The sequence below is a fragment of the Akebia trifoliata genome, chromosome 10, assembly GCF_017979445.1.
Source record: "Akebia trifoliata isolate Shusen 1 chromosome 10, ASM1797944v1, whole genome shotgun sequence".
Classification (NCBI taxonomy): Eukaryota; Viridiplantae; Streptophyta; class Magnoliopsida; order Ranunculales; family Lardizabalaceae; genus Akebia; species Akebia trifoliata.
Genome location: NC_141384.1, coordinates 173,777 through 195,250, shown reverse-complemented (window position 1 = coordinate 195,250; position 21,474 = coordinate 173,777). Strand labels below are relative to the sequence as shown.

Here is a 21,474-nt window from a genome sequence, read left to right as displayed (position 1 = left end):
TCAATATCTTTAATTTGGATATTGGTTTAGAAGGTTTCCCATGTCGTTCTTACATCATTTCGTACTTGGTAGTTTTCTTCTTAATCATAAACTTAGATGAGCCAAATAGCTAGATTCACATCAAAATTATTATATATTTTACAAGTAAGAATTATATTTAAAATAAAAATTAAACATATAGCATATAACTTTACTGCATTTCTAGTATTGTCCTTTAGATATTGCTTATTTCATTTGCACCACATGTCAAACCGTGGTCGGGCTGTGAGCTGTGAGGAAAAAATCACTCGTTTAATTAGGAGCTTGGCAGTGTTTTAAACACCAACTAAAATTTGCACATTAACAGCTATTCTATTTTATAGGAAACGGGACATCGTATTAAATCCCGAGTCTTTCTAGAAATATGTTTGAATCAAGAGTTGTGCTAAGGGGATTTCATTTTTCACTTTGTTTCACATTACGTTGACGATCCCCTTTACTTTGGAAGTTGTTTCTATTTCTACATCTATTTTTTTCTCACTTTCTTTCATTTCTTTCAATTTCTTAGTGACAATAAGCGACGGGGAGATACATACATAAGTATAGATCCTTTGCACTCGTATATCAAGAAAATGCACCTATGACCACCACATCAATGCAGTGTGAAACACAGTGTAAAACAAAATCCCTCTAGGATATTTCTTGAATCAACTCAATTCAATCAAGTGATCCACGTGTAGTAGGCAACTGTTCTGTTACTTTTGTATCTTCCCAACTTTTTAATATGCATGAATTTTTATTTTTATTTTTTATGATCACAACGCTTGCAGAATCCAGATCACATTAGTCCACATGTGTTAATTAAGGACATCCTCAAATTTAGAAAAACTACCCTGTTAGGCTGCACATACATGTGTCACACGGTGGAGTGCCTATAATCGTTGCTGTGACGAAAAAGACTGTGAGCAAAAAATATCTCGCAACCAATGAGTATTTTTAGTTTCCATACGACGGTTCTTTTAAAATTGATAAGAATTCTATCTTCAATTATTATATATATTGTCTTCTGATGTACTCTTAATTTCCAAATAGAAAAATCTTTGAATTGTTAATTGGTGTTCTATAAAACAAGGTTGGTGTGGCAATATAATAAGCTACATAATAAATAAATTTGCAAAACACACCTATGCTCTGAGTAGTTTACTTGTTAATGTATGGCAATAGTTACCTTCTTTCCGAAATACCTACCTCGAACTCCTTTTAAAATTTGATTATCAGATCTCCAAGAAGTGTTTAAAAGTAGTCCATCTCAATTGATATTTCTAGATCTAAGCTTTTTTTATTTTATTTATTTCATTAGAAATGGTTGACGGTGAAATCTGCAGTTCTTCAGAAGAAGTAGAAGAAGAAGAAGAAGAGGGAGAGGATAGCGATGGTAGCATCACTACTCAACAGCTTCAGACACTCAAATCACTGCTTCCAAATGCCACCGAGGTCAAGACCTGCATATCCATTGGTTACTTTTTTTTTTTAATTTTTTATAAGCCTGTTTAGATGAACATTTTTCACTGGAAAACACTATATTTTATTTCCTTTTGGGAGCATATAGTAATATTTTGATAACTTAGATAACCTATAATTGGGAAGCAAACTGGAAAATTGGTCAGAATAAAATTTAATTTTTACTAGAAAATTAAAATATCTGTGACTAAGTTTATTTGCAAAACAATATTCAAAACCTTTGATCTTAAAATGACTTTTTTGTTTTAATGATTTTTCCCTAAATTATCTTCTTTTCTTTCTATAAAAAGGATAACAATAAATCTATATTACTAAAGTTTGATTATTATTATTATTTTGGAGCAAAAGGTATCCGGGCCTCTTAGAGCACCCGACTAATCCTCGGGGCACGTGCAGGTGCAGGTAATTTCTGGGATAAATCCTTTAAACCCAAGACCTCTCTTCTTCTTGAGAAGTGGTTTAACAGCCATCTCATCTCACCAACCATTAGATGATCACTAATTAAAGTTTGATTATTAAATCAATTGATTAAAAAAAAAGTTGGATTATTAAAGAATATTGATTTTATTATGGAAAGTGATACTATAGTATATATCTCAAAAATGAAAATCATATAAAATAGAGACGATGGAATGATATTAATTGAAGATGATTAAGGTAGGTAGATTGCATGATGCAGACGGACAAGAGATCTATCCTTGAAGAAACCCGTGATTATTTGCTTAGAATTCATCAAGAAACTGAGAAAATCGAGAAACAACTGTCACAGTTACCATCATCATCGTCAGCAGCAGCAGCGTTACGACAAACTACTCGTCCTCCAGTACCAAGCCAGGAACCCAAAATATTGAGGGTATATCAAATTTTATTTATTTAATTAATAAATACTAGATTTTTAGGATAATAATTTCATATTGATGATCAGATGAACTTTTTTTTTTTTTTTTAAAACTCATAATAGTCAAAAAAATTAATCTTCTGGACTTGGTTGAAGAAGTTTAATTTGTTGGCAACACTAATATTGATCCATGCATGATACATGAGAGAGATTTATTGAATTTAATGTTTTTTTTTTTTTTTTTTTTAAAGATTTTGGAGAGTACTGTTTCATGACACTTAATGAGTTGGTACGTTGGTGCGTGAAATATTAATATCATTAGGTTGAGATAGAGGAGCTTATGGAGAGAAGGTTTGTGGTGAAGATTACTTGGAGGAATGGCTCTGGGGTTGCATCTCACGTGCAGCGCGTGATCGAGTGTTTGGACGTCAAAATGACTTCAATCGTAGCCAAAAACAATAATAATCCCAATGATGATGATGAGATGATGACCACTGCCTTTGTTAAAGTAATCTCTCTCTCTCTTTCTCTCTGCCAGCTTAGCTTTGCTTTTGCTGTACAATTTTACTTTCAAGAGTAATGATTTTCCAACATACTTCCCGTACTCTCCTGACATGGCATGTGTTAGTATTATAGATTTGTATTCTTTAAGATGCATAATTGCACATATTTATATAATTATGTATCATGAAAAAAAAATCTATGATTTTAGCACATACCACGTCAAGAGAATATGTCAGAGTGGGAAGCGGATTCTTTGTAGCACCCTGTAGTATTGTTTAGACTGTTGAAAGAATTCCATATCATCAATACAGTAAAAGCACACTCTTACAAAATGAGTCTTGATAAAATGACTCCCTCACATGGTATACTCAATCGACTCTCTTGATGAGACGTGCTAGAATTGTAGATATGTACTTCTTGGGATACACAACTGCACATATTTATGGGGATGTACAATTGTATATCCTGAGAAGTACAAATCTACGATTTTAGTACATGCCTTGTTGGAAGAGTTGATTGAGTATGACAAATGGGGGAGTCATTTAATCATTACTCTTAAAGAAATTGAGTGTTTAATGGCCGTTCATTTTCAAAGACATGGATCCGACTATAAAAAAAAATGTAAATCAGATCCAAACCATAATCACAAGAGAGTTGTGATGTTATTTATTCATACTTGGGTTCTCCGTCATTCGTGGAGAGAGTACTACAGGGAACTTGTTCTACAGAGGATCTGCTTTCGTTAGAGTGGGGGAGTAAAAAATCATGACTATTTAGGAAATGGTGTGATTAATGTTGTCAACGACTCCTTGATTCTTGAGATACTCTCCTTTTCCCTACTCAAAGAAGATGAGAATTCATCCAAGACTCTGCCTCACTTGACTTTTTATAAGATGGGAACTTGCTTTCTTGAAATTTAAACACATCCCAAACCACTTGGATTTGTCTGGTGGTAGCACCTTTAGCCATAGTCAATGAAGAATTTGCTAATTGGTAAACAAAACTAATTTTGTGAAAATCGAAAAGATAACAAGCACATACGAACAATAAAGAAGAAAGTACAGTACAAACGCAAATATTCACAAGGTTCATCCTTTCTGCCAACTAAATATTTAAGGCTTCTTATTAGTTGATCCTAAAATTATTATGCCAATAACGATGGGATCTTGTTAACGTGTGCCCTATGGGCACATGTTAAAGTCCAATAAGTACACTTTGAAAATTGATTTTTGTACTGAAATGTCTCTAAAAAAATTTATTTTTATCAAAATACCTACACATTCCAATTTCCAAAGTGTACGTATTTATTGCACTTTGACAGCACATGTTAACAAAATCCATAATGATGCACAATGATACAACTTATATATTCTCTAAAGGTTAGGTTCAAAGGATTGATAATAATAAAAAGTTAAAAATAAAATAAAATTGAGCATCCAAGAGACCTTCCATCCATTGGAAGATTAAGATTGATGGATGTGACATACCTCAAAGAGCTTGTAGTAATTTTATGTATGTAAGTGGTACATGTATGGAATTATAGACTGTTTATGCATTTGAGCAATTTTTAGTGATGTCTGGCTGATTTATTTATGACTCGATGGCCAAGGTCATAAACTCTAGCATCTTGGTTTATCACTAAATGAAATTCTTTCATTTGGGTTTTGAAGGTGAAGAAAGATACTACAATGACAGCAGAGGAGATCTATCATCTTATAAGGAATGCAGCCGCAAGATTTGGGTACGAGTTCCCATCATGTTGAGGTGATTTTAGACTTATTGGTGTAATGTCAATCATCATCATCATCCCTACAATGATGATGGTTGAGATAATGACGACATTAAAAAAACAAAAATTGATGATCGCATGGAAGGTAGTGGTAATCATAGCTACAAGAGTCCTTTTGTTGGTGGTGGTGGTGTTAGAGCTTTGTGACATTGTTTGAGTTAAATCGAGCTTTTGCTCCTTTTATAAGATACTAGTGGGTGGCACAACATTTGTGAAAGACAATGTTACGGAGACAAGACCTTTGTCCTGTATGGGTTAGAAGTTTCGTACGAATAGACAGATTTTTTGTGATTTTCCCACTATAGAGATCATGCTCACAAAAAATCAACCCAACCTACAACTTTTAAATTATATAAGACAAATTTTGTCTCCTTAATGTTGTCCCCCAAATGCTATTATATATATAAAGGGGAATACTAACATCCAAGACCTTATGGGACATTAGCATTCTCCAACACTTTTATTTTTTCGATAATATTATTATTTCTTTTGTCTTTTAGTAAAAAAGATAGGTGTATATTAGTTTTTTTTAGATAATAAATACTTATTTCTCACAAAATAAATGCTAAGGGTATTTAATCTTTAGAATTAAATGTTTTATTACATATATATATTAGTGGATGCTTGTGCCTACGCCATAGATCATTTCATACATTTATTCCTTATGCGTTGAATATTCCTTATTCGATAAAATAAAGTTAAACAATTGTCAATCGAAAATCACCACTAGAATTCATGAAATATCATCCACTCACATGCATATATGTGTTCCTTACATGTAAAAATTGTGACATGTCTATTTAAAATTCTAGGTACATCAAAAATAGAAAAGTATATAAAATATGAGGATATACCATCTTCAAATTTTGAAATTGAGAATGTATGGGCTTGGATAATACCAATTAACTTTATCAAGAGACATGTAAAATGATAAAAGAATCATGGACGGATCAAATTGTGGTTTACCATTATATAAAATCAAATATAAAAATTGTAGTTCCTTTGCATCCTCAATTAATCAATCAAGACCATCATTCCATTTATTTTTATACATATTAAAGTTTTTCATGCTTAGAATGATGATTTGAAGTTTATAATTTCCCAATTTGAGGCTGTGAGGGCATCCTCAATGGATTGTCTCCATTGTTTTTTTTTTTTGTGTGTTGCTACGCAAGCAAGAGTATGGATTGTCTCCATTAATCAAAATTTTCTATTTGAAAAGATATCATATCAATTATGGGTTATCGATTATAATATTACCCATTTGTAACCCAATTTAAATCTAAAGGAAGAACAATATCATTGTTTTAATTTCGTCTTATGGAAATTGAGATACAACTCGTAAATTCCATGCAAGTTTCATCCCCAGAAAATCCTAAAAGTAACCTTAGAAAGTAAATTGTCCAAAGAAGCATTAGGACCTATTTGGGCTCAGTAGTTTTCAAGTGAACAGAAATTAGAACTTTTAAGAGCGTTTGGAGTGAAAAAATCATTTATTTTAGCTAAAAAGTGATGATTCAAATTGGGCATTAGTCCTCTCAAACAAAATACAAATTTTTTTTTTTTGGGAGGGGGGAGTGGGGAAGGAAAAAGACTTAGGTATTTGAATTGATATAGAGATAATTAAATCAGTACCTCTCCATTTCTAAAGGAGATCAGTATAACAATAAAAAGTCTCTTAAAATATTGATCATCCATTTGCTTGATCTATCGGTAAAATAGTTATGGTCATAACTATAAAAATAATGTGTAGGAATCGTAGATGTTTTTCACGAAGGTACGAGTCAAAAAGCATATATGCATGGTTCATACTTCATACACACTTTCCTGTCAGGTTGAGCACAACTCAGAAAAAAAAAAAAAAGCTTTCCTTATTAACTTAGTAAAATTTTAAGTCTTACTAAGAGTTGTTTTGCTCAAATGGATTGCCATATTAGCAATCCAACACTACAGCCCTATAGATTTCATGGAAAAACTCAAATCCAATATTTTTTCAAAAAATAATTTTTTTTGGGTTTGATCCAAGATTTTGAAAATGATTGGCTGCCAAACTTCAAAGTAACTCCCAAATTTAAAATTCAAATTCAAATTCAACTGTGAAAAATAATGTTTTTTTGAAAGCTCGATCATACAATTTTTTCTTCTACAATCTGAAACATTGGATCAAGTTTTTGGATGCCACAAGGTGAGTCCGAGGACCCTTAGTAAGGCTAGTCAAACTCTTTCTATATATATGTTAACTTAGGGAGCTCCTTCAAACGGGTTTCGAGGTAATTCGAAATTCAATCGAGTTGGTCAACGTGGGGGCCAAGTATATATCTAAACTAAAAGGTAGATAGGATCAGTGGCTTAGAAGAAGAAAAAAAGAATAAGAGAATTTTTCTTTTCCTTTCGCTTGAGTATCCCAAACTTGACACACACACATACACAAAGAAAAGCTGCACTAGTACTCCTCCATCAAGGAAGGAAGAAGTTAAAGGTGTAGTGAGACAGAAGGATCTTGAATTACTATTTCGTTTGTTGTTGGTTAACTTGTTGAAGCGAGTTGTATCGATCATTGATGTTTAGTTAGAATATTATTAGAGATCATGGTATGCGTAGGAGTACTATTGGGGTGCAAAGGCTCTCGTTCTGCTAAATCTTACATCCTATCAGCTGTGATTATCGTAGGGATTATCTTAGGATTGAGAATAGTTTGCTACGGAATTTCCCTAATGTTGAAGAAGAGGAGAAGACAGTCTCAAACTGAAAATGGTCATGATGTTGGCGAAGGGGTGGTCGACATGCAAGACAACAAGAACCAGACACAGCTGATGACAATTTCTCATCAACAGATCAGAAGCTGTGGAGAGACCAAGTTTGTAATTGTAGTTGGTGCTGATGATAATCATGATGGGATTAGTTTCTTGGCTATACCCACACCCTTTCATCAAAATTAAATCTCTCTCTCTCTCTCTCTCTTCAGCCAGTTCACCATGTGTATATATTTCAGTGTTTCAATAACAGAACTGATATTAATTGTTCAGACCAAAAATTTGTCAAGTTAGTAGTAGGAAAAACCCGAGAGGTTGGCTCAATGGAAATTTGGGACTGACAAGCGGTTGATGCCCATAGGTCATGAGTTTGATATTCAATATGAGGCATTAATTCCTCAGGAGCCACCCACGAGGGCACACCCTCACTTACCCGGTACTTGTGATGTGCGGACGTTACACGTTCCCCGGGGCTAATCCTTGGACAAGGCCATGGTCTATGGACTGGACAAAAACCCAGATACGGCCCAATCCGCTGTCTACAGGGATACCCGGTTGTCATAAAAAAAAATTGGTAGTATGACATTGGTTCAATTTTGTTGTACATATTTACTTTTACTCATTGAGGAAAATGTTGGAGTAACATTAAAATTGACATCTTTGCACACATTGCAGACTTGGATGTGTGTAAGGAACCAGATGCTTGGATACGAGTGAAAATCATCTATGGTTCTGTGGGCACCTCCTCGCCAGCAGTGTGTGGAATGATGTCAATTTCAATGTCACTCCAGCAGGACTCTTACATTTATTAAAGTACATATAAATCTTTAAAGAAAGAGTCGTGCTGGAGTGACATTGAAATTGACATCACTTCCCACACTCGTGTGCACAAAACTATATATGCTTTTCACTTGTGTCTCGAAGAAAAGCATTTATGGTTCTGTACACACATCCACATCAGCAATGTTTGAAACAGTGACAATTTCAATGTCACTTAAGCATTTTCCTTAAAGAAATGTGTGATTTTTAATTAAATTATATTCTTTTATTTTCAAAATCTTTATGATATCAAATATATTCCATTACGGACTTTTCTAGCTGTCAATGTGACGGTTAGGATTAGATGAAAGGAAAATGCTAGCCTTAACCCACCGTTGAGACTCTCCAACACGTAACCGTTGGGATCGATATTAGGGATTTCCAAGAAAAATGTATCCTTTGGAAAGAGTGTGACAAACCCTAGAAGATCGAAATTGATCTCTAGAAAATCTGCATTGTCCCTCTTATCCTAACGGTTATGTTGATGGATATCAATCCTTAGAAGATTAAAACTCATCTCTAGGAAATCTGTTTTTTCCCTCTCATCCTAATGGTTATGTTGATGGAGAGCCTCAACCGTGGTTTAAGGTTATAAAAGCCCTTGAGGAACTAGAGATCAATTCCAACTTTTTACTGTTTACCACACTCTTTTCTAAGGATACATTTTTCTTGGGAATCCTTGACATCCCAACGGACGTGTTGATGGAAAGTCTCCACCATCACATTTAAATAATTTTAGAAGATGGGATAATTAGGAAATAGAAAATAGTCTAGAAACTCAAAGGTGTAATAAATTTTTCATCAAGTCTCAAGTTAACCTATAATAAATAGTTTAATTAAGTCTTAAGATTGATTACAAAACAATATGATATAAAACTCCACTAAATCTTCATGCATGTAGTAATCATATACAGGAGTATATATATATATATATATAGGGTCGCGTTCCTAAGACTCATATTGCGACTCACATCGCGACTCACCATTTCAGCCGTTCGATTCGCGCTAGATCGACGACTCAGATCGTGTGTTTCTTTAAAAACGATGGGAAAATAACAAATTTTCGTTATTTGCAAACTCCTCCCCGTAAACAAAACAAAAACAGATCCGAATCGTCTTCTTCACTCTCTGCCCCTGCGTTCGAAGACAGAGATCAGAGATCTTCGTCTTGTTTTTAACGTCTTCATCTTCGTCTTCTTCTTCCTCTTCAAACTCACATCTACTGTAAACTAACATCACCGTCTTCGTCATCTCTCTCTCTCTCTCTCTCTAACTCATTACGATTGCATCTCGACAGATTTTGAAACCGTCCTACAAAGAAACCCTAACTCTCTCACTTGTCTATCTCGACGACAGATTGAAACTCTCGCGTTCAGAGGGTCCCTCACCGACGATTTGCGATGGCGATGGTGACGACTTGTCGGCAACCCTAAAAGGAACCATAACGCAAAAACACCGAGGTATGTTTTTTAGTTGCTCTTTTACATCAAAAAAGGGGTTCAAGCAACTGACAATGGCATTGAGAAATTTTCCTGCATCTATTTTGAATTGTTTGTTGGAATCTTGGAAATAATTGTTTGTTTGAACACCAACTGTTTGACAATTCGCCTCTTTGAAGTTTAACTGCACTAAACACCATGTTGTTTACTTATTCGTTTTTTTCATTTATTTATTATTTTACTGCTAAAGGTATGGTGGTTTTATAATTAATTCAAAAGAAAACCAAGATTAATTGGGCCACTACATTAGCAGATAGAGTCTAAAAGTTTTGGAATGGGCTGACTAGAAGTATCTTGAAGTTGATTATCTAATGACCTAGAATTCTATGTAGATGGTCAAGGTGTTGCTGTTATAATAGTTTCTACATGTCTGTGTTTATTGAACACCTCATTCCAAGGCCTATGTGCTACATACTTCTCTAATTTCTCCCATATTTAACGATATTTCCATATATGTTAAATCTTTCCATATGTTAAAATCTGTCATTAGTTGTTACTGTGTCCATTATATTTTTTATTGAAATTTTACTCTTATCGATTAAATCGTATTGTTGTATGTTCACCATTCCAAATCTTTGGGTTCATCGATTTGGAAAAGCTTGGGTTGATTACATTTAGATAGGTAATCTGTTGATATCTAAGTTGCATCTGTTCCTGTTATTGGTAGGGACTTATCCTACAATATGCTCATGGGAGAGATACCGTTCAACATTGGTTTTGACAAGTAGCTACACTGTATGTAGTCAACAGCTCTATTTGTTTTTGACATTAAGTTTGGGATTCGAAGTCTTTTAGACCCATTTTTGTGATTATTCTTTGTCTGTTTTTTTGGTGGATGGAAGATCTTTGCAGGAGAATAGACTTACTGGAAAAATTATGTCTGTGATTAGACTGATGCAGGCACTCGTTGTGCTGTAAGCACTGTAAATTTACTATGCTACAATCTTAAATAATTAAATCTTTGCTTACTATGTTCTACTAACTGAAGTCTACTTTCTTCCATTTGTCTCATGTTCCCATTTTTCAATTACCTACTTAGTCATCTTTTGCAGATATATATTTTTTTCACTTTCTTACTTTTCTTCCCCTAATCCAGAGAGATCTTAGTTGCAATCTCTTGAGTGGACCCATTCCAGACATATTAGGAAATTTGACTTACATTGAAAAATTGTAGGTTGCATTTATTTTTAAGATTTAAATCAATATGTTTCTTCCTTCCAAAATCATCTATGAATGGTATATGATATTCTGATTGGATTATCTCCCTTTTAGGTACTTGCAAGGTAACAAACTTACCAGAACCATTCCTCTCGAGTTGGGAAACATGACTAACCTTCATTATCTGTAAGGACAAATTTCTAAATGACTATCTATATGGACATTTCTGAATCATTATTTTATAATATAATGCAACAATGTGCATCCTCTATTATCTTCCTCCATTGTGGGAATATGTTCAAGGGGACCTACATTCAATTGGTTGCTCCCAGCGAAGTCTCCAAACTCAAAATTCACTCCAATTGGAAAATTCTTATTGGTCAAAAGAAGACATCTATAATTGGACATTTAGAATCTTCCAATTGAGGTAATATTAGGGGTGGGAGTCCGGGGTCTGTTACTATTGGAATCGAACCCCTCCCCCAACACGTCAATGATTGCACATCATGAGAAAGACCTATACATTGTTTGTGTGGGTGAATGTGTGTTTCAGTTTTAATTGGCTTTTTTCTCCCTTCAGTTAATCTCTCCAATTTTTCATGGATAGGGAACTGAATGATAATCAGCTCAGTGGGCGTATCCCCCCTGAGCTTGGGAAGCTCACGGTCTTATTGGATCTTGGAAGTCTTAATTAGGTTTTTAGGGATTTTCTTTATTGTTCTACTCTGGAGTTTCACAATCCTAAACTTTTGCTGCCATTCTGAGCAATTTTCCCTATATTCCTTGTTTCCTAATATATATACATATGAAGAATTTCGTTTCATTTTTTTTCTGTTCATTAATTGCTTGCCATAACAATTTCATTTTGCAGGTTATTGCAAAAATCCTAAAGGAGGAAGAAATAGCCGGTTTGAAAGAGTTGCTCAAAATGATTGACACAAACAACAGTGAAACATTAACGTTTGATGAACTAAAAGACGGCTTGAGGAAAGTGGGCTCTGAGCTCAAGGATCCATTTTTTTTATTGGTTGTTGAATTTAATATTATGTTCATGTTTGGATGTCTATAGACATGATTACACTAAGATGAAGTTTATGCTGAAATGGGTAGTCTGGACATTTTATTTTGAACAATTTGTGAGGCTGATTTTGAAATGTTACGATTAGCTTGACATCCCTACAAAAAAGGATGCAATACACCATGTATCCCAAGCTATCGGGTATCAACACCATGTTCAAAACTCAAAAAGTGCTTGTGGTGATGATGTTTGCAATATTCGAGAATGGCTTCCAAAATCTCAAATGGATCATAAGTTGTGGAGACTTGTTACTTTGCTTGTCGATTCTTATTTAACTCTGGGACGAGTTTATAAGGAGGATGACCAGTTGAATCAAGCTCTTAAGGCTGTAGACTTAGCATGTTGTATCTATGGATCAATACCTCAACATCTTGATGATGCAATATTTGATCAATCCTCTTTGAGTCATATTTTATGGGCTAAAGCATGGTCTAGTTGTAGGGGATGTATATATTCATGAGCACCATATACAATTGAGAAATAAGAAATGCCATAATATTAATTGTAGTTGCAAGAGAAATAGTAGATAGAGCAGTCCTAACGGTGCAAGCATTAGTAATAGTAGTGGTAATAATGTGCCTCTAATATTCACTACATTGACTAAAAATAATGGTTTTGCCATCTAAAAACTACAACTCACTACATTGACTGATCATCGATCATTGTGTCTTCCTACATACTTGTCTTCTTACCTCCATCCATTTGATTTTCAATCTTCATTTTAAACAAGGAAACCTAATACCACAAAGTGCATATCTGGAACCAACTAACAATCTTAGTTTGATCAATCAATTAGGAGATCAACAAAACATACACATGTTTTTTTATTTGACCTAGGATATGGCTTTAGCTTTGAAGTTGCCATTTGCTTCTACATGAAACACAAATTCCATCAAAAACATTGTATGACACTCAAAATAATATAATAATGTAACACCAACAACACTGTTGTAACTAATTAATTGGACAATTAAACGTGTTTACAAAATCTTAACCATTGCAAACTCCTAAATGTTCTGAATTTGTAGAATAGTGTATTGTCAATAGTTTTCACAAAAACTATGCTGGCAGCAAGGTATCATCACAGCCTCTTTGAATATCATATTGCAAAGGGAGCATCTCAATTCTGACAGAAAATCAGTTTTGGGCATTGCAGGAGAACTTGCATCTCAATTCTGCTATTTTCCTTCTTCTTCTTCCCTTTCCAACCTTCTCCTTGCCTCTTGTTCCTTTAGCTGAAGTTAATTTTTCTTCTTCTCTAGGTTTCATAGCTTTGGTTGAGTTTACTTCAGTTACAGACTTCTGAATTCTTTTAATGGTATCATCACTAAACTGCTTCAATGGATTATTTGCACCGTCTAGCTTTTGAAGATATATCTGTTGTGCCATGCTCAAAATGTTATTTGTGAACCTGAGTAACATGAGAAAATATGATAAAATTATAGTATCTTCATAGAAGATGAGCAGAATTCAACAGTATAAGACATATGGACAAGTAAGGGAGGATGAGAAGGCCTGCTCACCAATAAAGACTTAGCCCGGAAGGAACAGAAAGAGCAAAATAACCAATCATTAAGGGAAGATATTTAGTTAGAGCTTGAGAATTCTTCGTGCTTGGATCATTAACCTGAAAATCATACATGATAATAAACATATAAGACATGACAAAGTACCAACCTCAAATTACTAGTGAGTAGTTAGGACATAATATGCATTGTAATGTAGAAAATGAAATTAAAGTGAAATTCAGTTCATTTTATCTTTGACAGCGACCAAAGAAAGCCCAAGTATGTGCGCTACAGTACCAAAAGAATGAATGATAAACACCACTTCCTTTTGAACTCATATCACAGATATAAGCACTTACAATCTTGATATTAAAATAGGATTAACAAGTATAAAATACATTCATAAAGGAAAACATAAGAAACATGGATAGATTAGATCATCATCAGACAAGCCATGCTCCAAATGTGAATCATCATCGACGGATAGATTATATACAATTCACAACATGTGAATCATAGTATTAAAAACAAATTATGCTTCAATAATTCATAACAAAATCAATAGATTTCACCACTAAATGTACCTTTAACAGAAGTTCGACAACATCCTTGACCGTGTTCACTTTGTATTCTGTAAGGTTTTCAACATAAACACCCTTCCTCATGTCTTCTCTAAGCTATACAACACGGGAAATCTAGTTAAAATTATAACATGGAAATCCAGATAGAACCAACACATCTCAAAGAGAACAATAAAATTACTTGAAGATTAGTTGATGAAGGCTCCAGGAACAATTAAGTGGCAGTCTATCATGATTAGAGACGAAGATTGGTAATGAGTTCTCTAAGTCTTCCATTAGAGACCACACAGCAAACTACCATTACCCTTCACCACCACCTCCACCACCCAAGAAACATCCTCCTCCTCCATCTCCTCACTACCATTACAAATCACCATCATCACCTGTCCATAAGCCACCACCACATTCCCGATGGTTCAATAGCCAATGAGGGAACCAACGTTGGGAGCCAAAATTTGTCCTATATGGGAAAAGTTTCGGATTTGGCTGATTTTTTGTTTGGATGATCTCCTCGCCAAAGAGATCCACACAAAAAATCAGCCCATTCCTAAACTTCTAACCCATATAGGAAATATTTTGACTCCCAAATGTATGCTGCCGAATGGGAGCAACCAATTGAATGTAGGTCCCCTTGAACATATTCCCACAATGGAGGAAGATAATAGAGGATGCACATTGTTGCATTATATTATAAAATAATGATTCAGAAATGTCCATATAGATAGTCATTTAGAAATTTGTCCTTACAGATAATGAAGGTTAGTCATGTTTCCCAACTCGAGAGGAATGGTTCTGGTAAGTTTGTTACCTTGCAAGTACCTAAAAGGGAGATAATCCAATCAGAATATCATATACCATTCATAGATGATTTTGGAAGGAAGAAACATATTGATTTAAATCTTAAAAATAAATGCAACCTACAATTTTTCAATGTAAGTCAAATTTCCTAATATGTCTGGAATGGGTCCACTCAAGAGATTGCAACTAAGATCTCTCTGGATTAGGGGAAGAAAAGTAAGAAAGTGAAAAAAATATATCTGCAAAAGATGACTAAGTAGGTAATTGAAAAATGGGAACATGAGACAAATGGAAGAAAGTAGACTTCAGTTAGTAGAACATAGTAAGCAAAGATTTAATTATTTAAGATTGTAGCATAGTAAATTTACAGTGCTTACAGCACAACGAGTGCCTGCATCAGTCTAATCACAGACATAATTTTTCCAGTAAGTCTATTCTCCTGCAAAGATCTTCCATCCACCAAAAAAACAGACAAAGAATAATCACAAAAAATGGGTCTAAAAGACTTCGAATCCCAAACTTAATGTCAAAAACAAATAGAGCTGTTGACTACATACAGTGTAGCTACTTGTCAAAACCAATGTTGAACGGTATCTCTCCCATGAGCATATTGTAGGATAAGTCCCTACCAATAACAGGAACAGATGCAACTTAGATATCAACAGATTACCTATCTAAATGTAATCAACCCAAGCTTTTCCAAATCGATGAACCCAAAGATTTGGAATGGTGAACATACAACAATACGATTTAATCGATAAGAGTAAAATTTCAATAAAAAATATAATGGACACAGTAACAACTAATGACAGATTTTAACATATGGAAAGATTTAACATATATGGAAATATCGTTAAATATGGGAGAAATTAGAGAAGTATGTAGCACATAGGCCTTGGAATGAGGTGTTCAATAAACACAGACATGTAGAAACTATTATAACAGCAACACCTTGACCATCTACATAGAATTCTAGGTCATTAGATAATCAACTTCAAGATACTTCTAGTCAGCCCATTCCAAAACTTTTAGACTCTATCTGCTAATGTAGTGGCCCAATTAATCTTGGTTTTCTTTTGAATTAATTATAAAACCACCATACCTTTAGCAGTAAAATAATAAATAAATGAAAAAAACGAATAAGTAAACAACATGGTGTTTAGTGCAGTTAAACTTCAAAGAGGCGAATTGTCAAACAGTTGGTGTTCAAACAAACAATTATTTCCAAGATTCCAACAAACAATTCAAAATAGATGCAGGAAAATTTCTCAATGCCATTGTCAGTTGCTTGAACCCCTTTTTTGATGTAAAAGAGCAACTAAAAAACATACCTCGGTGTTTTTGCGTTATGGTTCCTTTTAGGGTTGCCGACAAGTCGTCACCATCGCCATCGCAAATCGTCGGTGAGGGACCCTCTGAACGCGAGAGTTTCAATCTGTCGTCGAGATAGACAAGTGAGAGAGTTAGGGTTTCTTTGTAGGACGGTTTCAAAATCTGTCGAGATGCAATCGTAACGAGTTAGAGAGAGAGAGAGAGAGAGATGACGAAGACGGTGATGTTAGTTTACAGTAGATGTGAGTTTGAAGAGGAAGAAGAAGACGAAGATGAAGACGTTAAAAACAAGACGAAGATCTCTGATCTCTGTCTTCGAACGCAGGGGCAGAGAGTGAAGAAGACGATTCGGATCTGTTTTTTGTTTTGTTTACGGGGAGGAGTTTGCAAATAACGAAAATTTGTTATTTTCCCATCGTTTTTAAAGAAACACACGATCTGAGTCGTCGATCTAGCGCGAATCGAACGGCTGAAATGGTGAGTCGCGATGTGGGTCGCAATATGAGTCTTAGGAACGCGACCCATATATATATATATATATATATATATATATATGGGTAGCGTTCAATGGCCAACAGTTTGGCAAACATTTTGGCAAACACATTTTTCAAAACATGGGTTAGAGGTCTTGGAATGGGCTGATTTTTGGTGAGGATGATCTCTATGGTGAGGAGATCATCATCACCAAAAATCAGCCCATTCCAAAACTTCTAACCTCACCAAAAATGGTTTACAAAAAATGGACGGTTCACGATTTTTCAACTTGTAAAATGGGGCTAGAAGTTTTGGAATGAGCTGATTTTTGGTGAGGATGATCTCTACGGTTGGCCACGGATAGGGACCCTATATATATATATATATATATATATATATATATATATATATATATATATATATATATATATATGAAGAGACGTACACTCTAGTAAATAACCTGGGCTTCCAAATTAAAGATACTAGAATGGTTAATTGGTTGTTGGACTTAAGGTTTACCCCTAATTAAAGGGGTATGTTACAATAATGATCTAAATGGGTTGGTCCACAATTGAGTTGCGATGAGATCAATAAACTGCATCATTCTCCTCAATGGCTAAAGAACTCATCATCCTCCAGTTCAAACTTTGTGTTATTCATTAACATAAACTTGGCTTCAGATCCAGAGTGTTCTCCAACTAAACAAAAAAAGTCCAAACTGCATGGCAGAACTCATCCTCTTCAAATAGATATATATATATATAAATATGTTGGAAGACCATATATAGACTTTTTCTTTGTTTCTTAACAAAATCTCTCTGCAATATAGATGTCTTTTTGCAATTCCACTAAACATATGAAGGGCATTCCACCAAACATTCTGACCGAACTCAAACCCTCAACATCTTCTTCAACAAAATTTGACTGAAACAAACTTCCCTTGGATTGATCATTTTCATACTCATCGTGTATATCGGAGCCCCATAGTAGAGTTCCCAAAGATCTGCTCCTGTTGCCATATTTTTCTTTGAAGATTGTAATACTAGCAGAAAATATCTACTTTGATATTATACCAATATGATGTACAACCAAGGAAAGCACAGCCCTGCTGTATCTTGATGGAGAAACAATAAATATGGGATACGAACAATGAATATAATAGATAAATAGCTCGATAAATAGATAATGAAAATTTTAAAGAAGTCACAAATCCAAGAATCATTCAATAAGTGAACGATTCAAAGGTTGGGAATTACTCAATCAAACAAATTAAATGATCGGAGAAGAGAATCACTCGACAGGTGGATTAACGTTTGACAAACATTTACTGGAACAGTTGGAATCACTCGACAGCTGGATAAATGTTTGACAACCATTTAATGGAACAGTTGGAATCACTTGTATCTGTGGGTGGAGTCATTCAACCTCCAAATTAAGATGGGGGGAATCACTCAACTCCACACCATAAATGGGGTCAAGGCTCACATGTAGCTAAAGCCAATTGATCTTGAAGATGAAAAAAGAAAAAAGGTATCATAACAAAAGTCTAAGTACTTCAAATAAAAAAATACACCATGAAAAGAAAAGTTGAAGATCATTAAGAATTGAAGGAATAAAAGAATGTACATGAAGAAGTATAACTTAACAAAGTAAGAAATAAGCTTGATTCTTTTCTATCTAATTTGAACCCACACTGCTATACTTGGCACTTCACGAAACACAATGGAGAGAAGGTAATAACCAGGAGGAGCAACCGCACCAAATGGTGGCACAACAACTTTAATTTGGAATGTAAATGGAAACACTTGGAACACCTCACTTGTTTCCAAAACCAACAGCCTTTGGTTCATAGAGAAACCATGAGTTGTAAAAGGAGGTGCATACATTGTCACCATCACTTCTGATACATCAATTGCAAGAAATTTCATCAACTTGATCTGTACCTGGAAGTTCTGTCCATAGTTTAATTTAGTCCCTGTGAAATCAATCAAGATTAATGGCCGATGGACTGCTAGTAATGGGTCCAAGTATGGTGGCCAGAACTTCTCCACTCTCATTTCGGTGGGGAACTTCACTCCAGTGAAGTTGTACCCATTGTTGGTATTGCTCCCCGCCACTAAAATTTTTCCATCAGGTAGGACAGCAGATGTTGAGTGATACATTCGTGGAATTGTTGTTTCTTGTAACTCCACAAAGCGTTCGTTTTCAGGCTTCATGGGCTGGTAAAGTAGAGGTGTAAGATTGGGTTCATCTGCAAATAGCCACGCTGAGGTACCCTTCTTTGCACCATTGAGCATGAGTATGTCACCAGTTGGAAGATTGAGCATGTCGCCCATCACCCTTGGAGTCGGCATTGTTTCAATTTTCCATCTAGGATTGGAGTCTGTTATCTGAATTCTTCCACAATCTTGCAATGCAGTCAAGAAGGTGCCTTTCTCTGCTAACTTAGAGGCTTCGGATTTTGCCCCTCCACACACTAAGACTTCGGCAGGAATAACCTTCCCATTGATGTCTTGCAGATTTATAGGGAGAAGAGCAGACATTGCGGATGCAGGGTAGTTTCGGGAGCCACCTTCCAAAACTGGAAACTCTCGGACAATAGACTTGGTGTTGGGATTAAGTAGGATTGAATGGCTGTTAGCAAGGATGAAGAGGTTTCCGTCTGTGGAGAGGTGAACAAAGGGGTAGAGATTGTTCTCCACTATATCGGTGGTCTCTCGAAGGAATGGGAGCTTGAAATTACCAGGATTTGATGCTCCATCTGCCGGTACAAATTCAAAGCTAAACATTCGTCGACCCCCGATAACAATGAAGCTGCCGTCAGGTAAAATTTGCTGCGTTGAGTGCCTGTACTAATGTAAGGAAAAAAAAAAAATCCTAATTGGCATACACTTAATTTTTAATGTTTTAAAAGCTCTGGATATCAAGTATTACATGTAGTTTATGTGATGGGATTTGAAAATTTCCAATTGTAGTACCATCTTTGCCCTGAAAGAGCTGTCGGGTACTCCTTCCAGTCACAGGTATCACATCCTGAGAGGTATCTCACTGCTCTTCCTCCATTGTTCCACCCGCCTGTGTGCACTAAGGTCCCATCCGCCGAGAGCCCACCTGATGAGCACCATGTGTCAGTTTGGACCTGTAACGAAGTTTTGTTAGAACAATTTGTAAGAGAGATATTATTTTTCCTACCTTATACAAGTGCATATATGTAAGTAGATACATATGGTGCAATAAATTGTGTCGGATCTAGGTTAGATACATGGCACTTCACTATTATTTGTTATCGTATGCATCCCACGGTTAGGATTTTCTTATTTGAGACGTCCACTTTGTATAATATATTTAATATTGAACTATCACAGAAATAATCATATGCTTAGATCATTTGGAAGAATGAACAATTTCGCAAGAAAGTCTGCTGCATGGTACTCCTATATTTGGACCATTGAATTTCATGTGTTTAATTGGTGGATTCATGATTTTTCATGAGTCACAGATCCCAACCCATTTCTTAATTGAAAGAGGTTTTATTATTAGTTGTAGTCTGTGTAGTTTTTCTATTTGAAGACTGATGATTCTCCCATGGGACCCAAAGAGACGAAAAGATCAAAGCTTGTAGAAAATGACTTATACTAAGATGAAAGATTAATGCATTAACTCTCTTGATTTTCAAGGATGGAGTCATTATTCTACTCTTTTTAAATGATCAAATATATTTCTTTTCAAAGATAAAGATCATTTATGGCTGGCTGCCCCAAAATTCCCCCTCCCCAGATTCATATATCCACAGTACATATGTATGCATATGTAAGTAATATATATTTTTTTGTGTGTCATCCACCATCATATGCAGCAGAAAAAAAAACATGGTGCAATTTAAAATGTACCTTCAAAGGCCGAATAGCAGCGGTGTCTATGTCGTATTCGACAGGATGTGCCCAACAGTCTCTTTCATTCTTAATATTACTGTTAGGAACTACACGGCAATCTCCATTGGGCAACACAATGTGAGAACGACCAAAGATTATAGCATTGAACATGATAGCCTTGTTATTAGGAAACAAGATCAAGTGCATCGCTGACACACATGACCCACCCTCCCTTATATGCCGTGACATAATCGTTGGAGGCTTTGAAAGGATTAAAAGGAAGCCCGAAGAAGAAAGATTTGGCTACACCAAAATGAATAGAAAGAAGACACAGGGTTCTGAGTAAGACCTCCATTGAAGGTTTTCCAAGGGGCCCTTCCTCTCCCTCTTTCTCTTCCCTCTCTTCTTATTTCTTTCTTTTCTATCCCTTCAATTCTTGGGAATGTCCGAATGATCATGATTGTCCATCCTCTGTACTTAGAGCTACGTTTAGGACATCAGTATTATTTTGTTTTTTTTTTTAATGAGAAATACCCAAAAATGGCATGCAGTTACTGAAAGATTTATAGATATTAGAGGGAGGGGACTTTGGTTAAACTTTGCTATCTTTAGGGAGAATCCAACTATGGGGGAGAGAGTCTTATGTGTTTCAAGTTCAAACCAACCCAAAGTGATATCTCTATTGTCAGAACCTCCCCCTTCAATTCTTTTTTCTCTCTTAATTTCAAATATCTCCTTTGATTTAGTTCTATCTATAACATATATATGCTTTAGAACTCAGGGGGTCGAGTTGACTCGGTTGAATTTTGGGGTTACTCATTCACCGTAATTCATCAGACACTTATCCAGTTGAATTAAAATTCATGAGTTATATGTTATATTTAATGTTCTTTCGTAGAATAAAAATTATATATATATATATATGGGTCAGGTTCAAAGGACAACCATTTCTACACACATATAGATAACGT

The 21,474-nt window shown here is 35.1% G+C and overlaps 3 protein-coding genes and 1 long non-coding RNA gene across 12 annotated transcripts; 2 read left to right on the top strand and 2 right to left on the bottom strand.

The window, feature by feature from the left end:
- Positions 1-1,071: 1,071 nt before the first annotated feature.
- LOC147392514 (uncharacterized) lies at positions 1,072-7,669 on the top strand. 6 transcript variants are annotated; one of them, XM_086456355.1, is made up of 6 exons: positions 1,072-1,111; positions 1,340-1,473; positions 2,162-2,353; positions 2,661-2,846; positions 4,513-4,583; positions 7,287-7,653. In XM_086456355.1, exons 2-6 carry the CDS (start codon positions 1,342-1,344, stop codon positions 7,378-7,380), a joined length of 675 nt encoding a protein of 224 aa, XP_086312481.1. In that variant the 5' UTR covers positions 1,072-1,111; positions 1,340-1,341; the 3' UTR covers positions 7,381-7,653. The 6 variants fall into 6 exon arrangements, with proteins under 6 accessions (XP_086312481.1, XP_086312480.1, XP_086312482.1 ...); XM_086456354.1 differs by lacking the exon at positions 1,072-1,111 and having other exon boundaries at positions 1,194-1,473; positions 7,287-7,651; XM_086456356.1 differs by lacking the exon at positions 1,072-1,111 and having other exon boundaries at positions 1,194-1,473; positions 7,302-7,650.
- A 1,637-nt stretch (positions 7,670-9,306) lies between these two features.
- LOC147392513 (uncharacterized) lies at positions 9,307-12,091 on the top strand. 3 transcript variants are annotated; one of them, XR_015181919.1, is made up of 6 exons: positions 9,307-9,663; positions 10,370-10,437; positions 10,545-10,625; positions 10,799-10,872; positions 10,975-11,046; positions 11,732-12,091. It is a non-coding gene; the product is annotated as an uncharacterized LOC147392513 (long non-coding RNA). The 3 variants fall into 3 exon arrangements; XR_015181918.1 differs by having other exon boundaries at positions 10,545-10,616; positions 11,732-12,088; XR_015181917.1 differs by having other exon boundaries at positions 10,545-10,872; positions 11,732-12,089.
- A 673-nt stretch (positions 12,092-12,764) lies between these two features.
- Positions 12,765-16,559, bottom strand: LOC147392512 (inner membrane ALBINO3-like protein 2, chloroplastic). Of its 2 annotated transcripts, XR_015182454.1 has the most exons (8): positions 16,157-16,559; positions 15,383-15,450; positions 15,203-15,274; positions 14,949-15,022; positions 14,209-14,846; positions 14,031-14,123; positions 13,462-13,565; positions 12,765-13,315 (listed from the first exon to the last, which is right to left on the bottom strand). XR_015182454.1 is itself a non-coding variant. In XM_086457180.1 (4 exons), exons 2-4 carry the CDS (start codon positions 14,109-14,111, stop codon positions 13,076-13,078), a joined length of 459 nt encoding a protein of 152 aa, XP_086313306.1. In that variant the 5' UTR covers positions 14,112-14,123; positions 14,209-14,609; the 3' UTR covers positions 12,765-13,075. The 2 variants fall into 2 exon arrangements, 1 of the variants encoding a protein (XP_086313306.1); XM_086457180.1 differs by lacking the exons at positions 14,949-15,022; positions 15,203-15,274; positions 15,383-15,450; positions 16,157-16,559 and having other exon boundaries at positions 12,765-13,349; positions 14,209-14,609.
- Positions 16,560-18,138: 1,579 nt separating this feature from the next.
- Positions 18,139-21,352, bottom strand: LOC147392511 (aldehyde oxidase GLOX1-like). The gene is made up of 3 exons (XM_086456238.1): positions 20,522-21,352; positions 19,610-19,770; positions 18,139-19,478 (listed from the first exon to the last, which is right to left on the bottom strand). The coding sequence occupies exons 1-3, from the start codon at positions 20,750-20,752 to the stop codon at positions 18,305-18,307; spliced, it is 1,566 nt and encodes a 521-aa protein (XP_086312364.1). The 5' UTR covers positions 20,753-21,352; the 3' UTR covers positions 18,139-18,304.
- Between the last annotated feature and the right edge of the window lie 122 nt (positions 21,353-21,474).